The sequence below is a fragment of the Elephantulus edwardii genome, unplaced genomic scaffold, assembly GCF_000299155.1.
Source record: "Elephantulus edwardii isolate Elephantulus edwardi_28Jun2011 unplaced genomic scaffold, EleEdw1.0 scaffold00148, whole genome shotgun sequence".
Lineage (NCBI taxonomy): Eukaryota > Metazoa > Chordata > Mammalia > Macroscelidea > Macroscelididae > Elephantulus > Elephantulus edwardii.
Window position 1 is genome coordinate 3,745,277 of NW_006399898.1, and position 8,829 is coordinate 3,754,105.

The 8,829-nt window shown below is 45.0% G+C and overlaps 1 protein-coding gene across 1 annotated transcript; it reads right to left on the minus strand.

Annotated features, from left to right (window-relative positions):
• Positions 1–5,196: 5,196 nt before the first annotated feature.
• Positions 5,197–5,982, minus strand: ZNF664 (zinc finger protein 664). Its single transcript, XM_006903612.1, is given in 1 exon segment — positions 5,197–5,982. A coding segment is annotated over 1 exon segment (786 nt).
• Between the last annotated feature and the right edge of the window lie 2,847 nt (positions 5,983–8,829).

The following is an 8,829-nucleotide window of genomic DNA, read 5'->3' on the forward strand; positions in this document are numbered from 1 at the left end:
CTCTTTCCCCAGTGCTTTCAGTTGTATCTATGAAAGTGACGTTCTGTATGTTGGAAGGATGCAGAGGAGCAGGATTCTTGAAAAATATGATACAGAAAGCTAGGAATAAATGTTGCCTATTGTTTGAAGTTATTCTCAGCACTCTGTCAGAGTCCTGGCAGGAGATTAGCAGCATACATAAGTAGCAATAAAAATAAACAGTGCATTTTCAAACTCTCAGATTTGTCTGTATTAATAGTGTCCCATTGTAGTATGATGAGTATGGTGGGGAAGATAGCTGGGGATCCATGAACCCAAGTCAGAGAGAGGCTGCTTCTTAATGCCCTTACACATGGCCAAATTGAAGAATCATTACAAAGTTAGAACTACACAAAGAGTTTGCAAATGAAATCTCTTTAAATTCACACAAAATATATTTTTCAAGCCTCACTGTGAGATTCCCTTGCTCTGTCACTGATTTCAAAGACAATTTCTTTAAAAAACCCCACAATGCTAGCATGCTACAGATTAGTGCAAATTAAATTAATACAAATTTAAATAGTATTTAAAAGTTCTCTCTTTTATCTTTGTCTGAGAGGAGAATGAAATGCTCAGTTTGAAAAGAAGTAATTTTCTAGGCAAATCATCAGCGCTTGTTTTCCTGCTTACCTTGGGGGAAATGCAGGGTTCCTTTCTTCTCAGACTTTTCTGAGAGCTAGAAAGAGGTCCTGTTACTTCCAGATGCTTTTGTTCTTCTGTCCCTCTGTCACATGGCTTTGCCTTTTATATTTGCAACACACAAAAGTTAGTACTGTTGTTTAAGTGATACAGGGTGGGGGTGGGGGAGGGAATGCCAAATGGAAAAGTGCCATTGCAGTCATATATCAATCAGGTGGGCGGCTATAGCAGCACGCTAGCAAATGGGAATACCACAAAAATGCAGGGCGCTAGTTATCTGTATGCGTGGCCGCTGCCCACCCCTGGCTCTCTTCCAAGGAGCGTCTTAGATTAGTAACAACATAGGCGAACAAGGGAGTTTCTTTCTTATTCTTTTTGTTGTTGTTGTTTTTCAAAGTTTTCCCCCTTGCTTTTTTGTATTATAGTAATAATAAGGAACTAAATGAACATTTGAAATGTGATTCTTTAGTAAGCATGTGGCTGCATCCAGGATGCGCAGTCAGCAATAAAGACACATACTTGCAAAATACAAAGATAAGAGTGGCATGCCATTTAATCATTCAGCAGCTGACTGTGATGAAGTTGAAATTCTAAGGAAGGGGGGATAAAGATGGGAAACCGAAATATTTCTCAAGGGATACTATTGAAATGAACCTAAAACGCTGCCCTCTTTTAGCATGACCTGTGTGGATGGTGTGATTTCGTTTTTTCTGAGTTGTTAATCCATTAAGGTTTGGGGGTTTTCTTAGGAGTATATACATGATAAATCCTCAATGGCATTAAAATAAGGACCTTCATCTACATCTTTAAAATAAAAATTTAGATGTGATCTCAAAACAATGAGAAAGTTTGGTCCATGGCTTCTTGAGACAGGAGAGTGTGGATAGATAGTGGAATACAATAACTGGTAGAAAAATAAAGATAATTAAGTCCTTGTAGGCTAAATGTCTGCTAGCTATTAGCTATGGGAAGAAAAATGAAAAATTTCCTAATTAAATTGTCTTTCAAAATCTTACATTTAAGACAAAAACCTATCAGTAGTCTTTACACAACAACCACTAGTCCATTTATAAAATTTTTGTTTACCAAATCTAGGCACAGTATATTTTTTACTAAAATTAATGAAAAATTAAACTAAAATATTTAAAAAGTATATTTAAGAAATATCTTAAAACCTAAAAAATTTCTCTCAGAAACACTGTGATGCTGAAACTATCACTTTCCATTTTATCAAATAATATATAGAGATTGTATTACACATATTAATAAATTGATAGTTGTACTAACAGTTTTCTAGAATCCCTTTACTCTAAGCAGTTAATGATCTCTTCAAAAAAGATCCCAAGATTTTGTGTTTACCTTCATCCTTTAAAGAGAATTCTGATTTTTTTTTTTTGCTGTCAGGAAACTCCTGTCTACATTGGACTAGCCAGTCTCAGTACTTTTAAAGCCTTGAAAGAAAACTTGGCACTTGGCTTATGGTGATATTGACTAGCAGTATTAGAAGATCAAAGAAAAGGGGAAATTAGACTTTAAAACTAGAAATAATCTAAAAGGAGAAATTAAATTATAACTGAGTAAGAACTATGGAAACAGTTGTGAACACATTGGCTGGCTCAATTCTGTGGATCAGATTTGAAGAGAATAAACTGTTTAGCCACCAACATTTTACCATTTTAATTTCATGTAATGAATCACTTGTGTACTTCTTACCATATGTTAACCAATACTCTCTACTATCTCTCTTCTCTTGGCTCTGGGTGTCACTCTCTTCTCTGACAATGTGAAATGTGCAGTTCTTACTGGTTGGAATTTTCTAGTCTTCTATAATATTCCCTTCTCAAAGAGCAGAGAAAATATGAAGATAACCAACAAAATGACTCTCTGAAAGTAGTGCCACTGGTGTGTAAGATGCTAAAAGGGTTACCCATGGTGGACAGGTTTTGGTGGAGCTCCCTAATTAAGACAGACTAGGAAACAGATTGGCCATCTACTTCTAAATAACAGGCCTTTGAAAACCTTATGAACACTAAAGGAATGAGGATATTTTTAGTAGTGTAATGGTAGAGCCCAGATGGGAAGTCAGTTGTAATGAGGAAAAACAATAGCAAACATTGTTTAGTAATTGTTTTGGGCTTTTTTCCCTGTTATAAAGTGATTTTATTAAATTGATTTGTACATACTGTAGGTCAAATAATATTTCCCGAAGGTAACAATTATGGACTTAAAGGCTCGACATAAAATTAGTAGCTCCAAAAGTGTTAGTTGTATTCCCCAGCAACAGTATGATAAAATAATTCAACTATGTAGAAATATAGAACTCTAGGACTAGCGGGAAACTCGAGATCACATCGCCTAATATCCTCATCTTGTGAGAAAACTAGACTCAAAGATTAAGCAATTTTCCCAAGCTCACATACCTAGTAGTAATAAAGCTAAAATCAAACCAATTTTTCCTAAAACTAAAAATCTATCAATGGTATTTCAACTGGCTCTCTATCAACTAAAATCTAGACTTTTCTCTAATGCTCCACGCTATTGTGACATGGGAATGACAGACGCTACAGTAATTCGGGTCTCAGGATTCCGGCCTGGAAGGGGCTTTATGTTATTAAATCCCCAAGTCAGCCTCTCTCGTCTGTGAAGCAACACACTGAAGGCTCGTTAGCAGAGCTGCCTGGACAGAGACGCGGGCAGTGGCACGTTTCCCCTGAAATTCCACCTTGCAGCTCATGCCCACCCACTCCACCAATGCCCTCAGACCCCCTTTCTCACGCTGAGGTTTTGATTAGACAGAAAGCCCCTTCTAGTCACAGAGAGATGGAGAGGACAGTCAGTGGTGGCTTCAGTATCCCACGAGCCCACCTCGCCGGCCGCTGGCGGACACCCGGGCCTGACTGCTACGTCAGAGCCACAGAGGGCCTCCGCTCCCGAGAGACTTCCTGAGCAAAAGGACAGTAGGAGTCAGGGAGAAGGATGGGAAGGAAACACAGTGAGACCCACGGCCGCTCCTCCTCGTCGTGGGGGACTTTGGGTCTTCTAACATTCCTTCAGTTCCTCCACGTGAGTTTTTAATATCAATTCAACAAAACAAAATAAAACAAACAGAACACCCAAGGCCTATAAAAGTCAGGGTACTGAGCAACTCAGCCCCTCCCTCCCCATGGCTCACCACCCTCCAGCCCCACAGCCCTGTCCACCATCCACCCTCTGGGGTCAAGGACTGCCAGCCGTGGGCCTTGCCCCCCTTGGCTTGCCGCCCTTCCAAAGTCTTCCTTGACCACTAGCTAAGGCTGCCCCACCCCCACCCCCCACCACGCTAAATCCTCTCTATTTTATTCTCTTCATAGCACTTAATCACTATCTCAACTACACTATTTCTGTCTTCTCCACCAGAAGGGAACTCCAGGAGAGTGGGGACCTTGTCTACCTTCCTCAGCAGTGTCCCCAGCACCTGAAACAGTGCCTGGTGCACAGGGGGCACTCCGTAAACATCGGATGGGAGATCACAAATGAGGAGGAGGATGGTTAACAACAGTCATGCCTGAGGAGGAGGCGGTGCGTGTTCCTCGGCCAGAGGGGCAGCCCCAAGGACACCTATGGATTATTGCCAAGATCACAGAAACAGAAACGACGGTCCAGCGGTGACTGCTCCTCCCACCCATTTCACACGGTCCCCTCAGCTGACAGGAGGTCCCCTCGGTGGACGGGAGGTCCCCTCGGCAGACAGGAGGTCCCTGCGACATCTCGTCCCTAACGGAAGGAACCTGAGGGGGCAGCTGGCTCCAGATGGAGCCGAGTGTTCCTGCCTGCTGCTTCCTCCCTGCTATCCACATTCAGCCACTTCCCCAACAATTCCAGTGATAGGAGGGGAAGACACTCGAAGGTTAAGTCTGACTGGCACAGACACACAGTGATTAGCAGAATCTACAAAACTAAAAACAAAACAATGTTCAAGCCAAGTTCAAGGGCAAGTAATGTCTGCCCATGACTTCTATGATAGGTTAAGGGATGAGTCACCTAAAACCTAAAGTGAAATGCAATGCCATCTAGGAAGGGGTGGGTATTCACAGGTGTGCTGAGTGGGCTCAGAAATAATGGGGGTGGGGGGTGGAGAGACATCAGAATACTAGCTCGAGGGGAGCTGGCCATTTTCGGTTGCATTCACCAGTGTACACGGATCAAGAGGGAAAGAGGAAGAAGCCCCCAGGTGGGGGTGGAACAGGGGTGACTGAGGCAGAGGAGAACAGAAGGCTACTCAGCAGGTCAGGCAGTGACTGATCTTCCACGTACTATTTCAAATACCGAGGCAGCACGCCAGAATCTGGGAGCTATCTGAAACTAGAACCTGGCTGAGAATGAGGGATTTTATGTTCAAAGCCAAGTGGTAGGATGCACTTGGCACAGACCACAAAATCGACCTCAGCGAATGTTCTGCGGAGGACCGTGGCAGACTGTTCTGGTCCCCGTGGTTTCAAGGGGGCTCCCTTCCTAGTGGCACTTGTGGGTTTTAAGCTCTTTTGTTCTTAGCGGAGCGTGTTAAAGAACCGACAGTTTGAGATGGTTCCTCTCCTTCGTGTGCACCCTCTGGTGGATGCAGAGGCTGGTACTCTGGCTGAAGGCCTTACCGCACTCGTCACATTTGAACGGCTTCTCTCCCGTGTGCACCCTCTGGTGGATGCAGAGGCTGGAGCTCTGGCTGAAGGCCTTGCCACACCCACAGCACCTATAGGGCTTCTCTCCCGTGTGCACCCGCTGGTGGATGCAGAGGCTGGAGCTCTGGCTGAAGGCCTTGCCACACTCGTAGCACTTGTAGGGCTTCTCTCCCGTGTGCACTCTTTGGTGCATGCAGAGGCTGGAGGTGTGCCTGAAGGCCTTGCCACACTCTTCACATTTAAAGGGCTTCTCCCCTGTGTGCACTCTCTGATGCATGCAGAGGTTCGAGCTATTACTGAAGCCCCGCCCGCACTCGCTGCAGACATAGGGCTTCTCCCCTGTGTGGACTCTCATGTGGATCTGGAGGTGGGAGCTCCAGTTGAAGGCCTTGCCACACTCGTAACACTTATAGGGCTTCTCCACTGTGTGGATCTTCTTGTGCCTGTTGAGTTTGGTGGTCGTACTAAAATCTTTGCCGCAGTCATCACATTTATAGACCTTCTCTCCTGTATGGTCTCACCAATGAATGTGAAGTTCTGATATGTGGAAGAAACCCTTGTCACACTTGTCACATTTGTGGGGCTTCTCAGCTGTGTGAATTTTCTGGTGCATAAAAAGGTCTGCGCGCTCAGAGAAAAATTCCCTACACATGGGGCACTTGTAGATCATGGTTCCTATTTGGTATTGTGAGTAAGAGGAGAAAGTTTCCTTACAACGACTCTAGTTACGGAGGGGTCCCGGACGGCTAGGTCCGCACGGTCTCTCACTTGGCCATGCCGGCCGCTTTTCTCAGGCTCGCTCTAGCGGACCAGTGTAAGGTGGGCCGGAGTGTCTCCGTCCTGCCTGTCTGTGGAAGGCCTCTTCCTGCATAGCGCGTCTCACTCCGTGTCGGCACTAACTAGAAAGCGGCATCTCCTTCCACACCGATCCTGTAACTCACTAACATAGACCTTCCCATTGGATCCTGAGCTGTCAACATTCCAAGGGCTCCCAAGGGGCCAACCTTGGTGTTCCTGAGCCCCCAGAATCCTCTTCTCCTCGGATAATCTCATGTGACTCGCTCCCAGAACCGGGGCTGTGCGGAGGCCCCTGCAGGTGACCGTGAGATGCTGTTGGCAGGCCCTGGTCCCCCGCAGCAACCCCCAGGAGAGTCAGTCCGACATCCCAGCCTCTCGTCATCAGGGGGGAGCCTGGCTGGGAAGCCTGCTCGTCAGGCACTCGGGCTTTGTCACTTTCTTCTGAAGACTCGCTACATGGGTACTGCTTCAGTGGCCTAGGATCAAGACAGAAAGAAATTAATCAAAACCCATCTCTCTTTTCCCTACCGACACATGGCTGCTGAGTCATTAACTGGTCTCGTAAGAAAGGGCAGGAGTGGCACGAACCTGTTTGGATCTTGAGAAAGCAGCTCTATCTTCCAGAGAGGTGTTCCACTTGGATTTGCAGGTCTGAAGAAGAAATGTGTAGACATCACGCTCCTGTTAATAACCTGAGCACATAATCCAATCACAAGCACTTACTGTAATTAGCTCAGCAAGGCCAGAGAGAGCATGACTGGAAAGGAATGAGAACTTGTCAGGAGAGCTCCTTCTGGGAAGGAATCAGGCGTCCTGCACCAGGAGCAACCAGGAAACCATGTCTACTTTGAACTTTGGGAAGCACCATGTTGTTACTCTGGGGAATGAGATGTCACAGCCATACTGCCTTCTGCTCTCCAGAATGAGGTAAGCAATACAGCCGTGACAGATGGCGTTCTCCTGCATAAAGGTCCAATGGTTTTCTGATGTCCTTAAATAAAACCCCAAATCTTTACCCTGAAAAATCAGGGCCATGTGACCACACTGCACACTCTCTCCACTGATTCATGGGTTCCTGCCTCCAATCCTCTCCTCTGCCGTTTTCTCCCAAGGGCCTTTGTGCATGCAGTCCCCTCACTGTGTGCTTCCTGTTCCTACGAAGAGAGCTCTGAGATAGTCCCAGCTGACTCTCATTTACAGCTCCAAGCACATGGAACTTGCTGTTAGCTCACATGCCCCTGCTTCCTGATCTGTCTCCTGCTCTAGACTGTCAGGGCCATGAGGGAGGGAACGCTGGGTGGTGAACTGTGATATGTAGATCAAGGGCAGATGCTTTAGTGCCACTGAGTGACTCTACCACAGAGCCCTCCACAGCCCTCGCTCCTACATCATTCTGGTTCAGAAGGTGAAGGCACACCTCCCACAGGTCCATCCCCAGTCTCTGAACAACTTACACAGAACAAAATGTCCAACAAATACCATGGAGAGGAGGCAAAGGAAGGATTCTGATCCCCAAACTGGCATCTTCCTGAGGTCTAGGTCCACACCTAAGGGGCCTTTTAATCTGTGTTCCCTGCCTAGGAAGTGATGCTTGAATCAATCCATCAGTTAGGAGACATCAACAGATCATCTTAATAGAAAATGTCTCAGGCAGGAGGTTATTGTGGAGGAAATGTTTGTCACAACAAAACCACAGGCGACCCAATGTCCACTCCCTGGACTCAGGTGGAATAAACAATGGTACACTGGCTAGCCAATGAAAAAAGAGTGAGGACGAGATGTGGAAACTCAGATTAGGAAGTAGAAAAAGCCAAGGTATGCTACATAGCATACCATGTCCAGCAAGAGAAAGTGAGGGAACACGAAGACACTTAAATATGCATTCATATGTGTAACGTTAACCTGGAGAACCATCATCTAAAAAGTCATTTAGACGTTCAGCTTCAAGGGAAGGAGGCAAAGATAAAGCAAACTCTTGGAATGCACCTTTGTAGCAGTTAACTCTGGAAACAAGAAAGCAGGATTTCAGGCGGTCGAAAGTAGGACAACGGTTCATCAAAAGGGGTAATTAATGCAGTCAACAAAATGATATTATGTAAAAACATATATGGTGATCTAAAGGGGGGAGGGGTTAAGAGCAGAGGGATGAGGATGGTTGGGGAGAAATCACAGATTTACACAATTTAGTGGATGGAGGGAGGGTGTAAAGGAAACGAGGACGATCTGGTAGGGACCTGAAAAGACAGGTAATGGTGGGCATAGACCAATGGTGATTAATTTAATAAAACATTATGAAAGAGAATGATTGTATGAAATACAATGTGAATATAGTGTGAACTAAACACTATTGTACACAAACTTTGATAATGTAAAACAAAAAAAGGGGGGATATGTTATGTATATAAAGCCCATGAGTTCAAAATGATTATACAAGGTAGAAGAAAAATCTCTAAGATTCTAAGAGGTGAGGAGGGAGAAGGAGATCGATGGGCAAGCAAAGAGAGACAAGAAGAATCAACTCTTCCGACCAAGTTGAAGTAAGGAAGGCACTTTGTCCTCCAGAACTTAGCAAGAATGAAGTACTGACTCCACCTTTGTTCTGTGGACTACTTTCACGCTAATAAACAATCCCATTAAGAATAGCCAGGTGTTAACTCTAAGTAAATACTGGATTTAGCCCATGAGAGGAAGCAAGTGAATCTAGTAGACAGGTAGACTG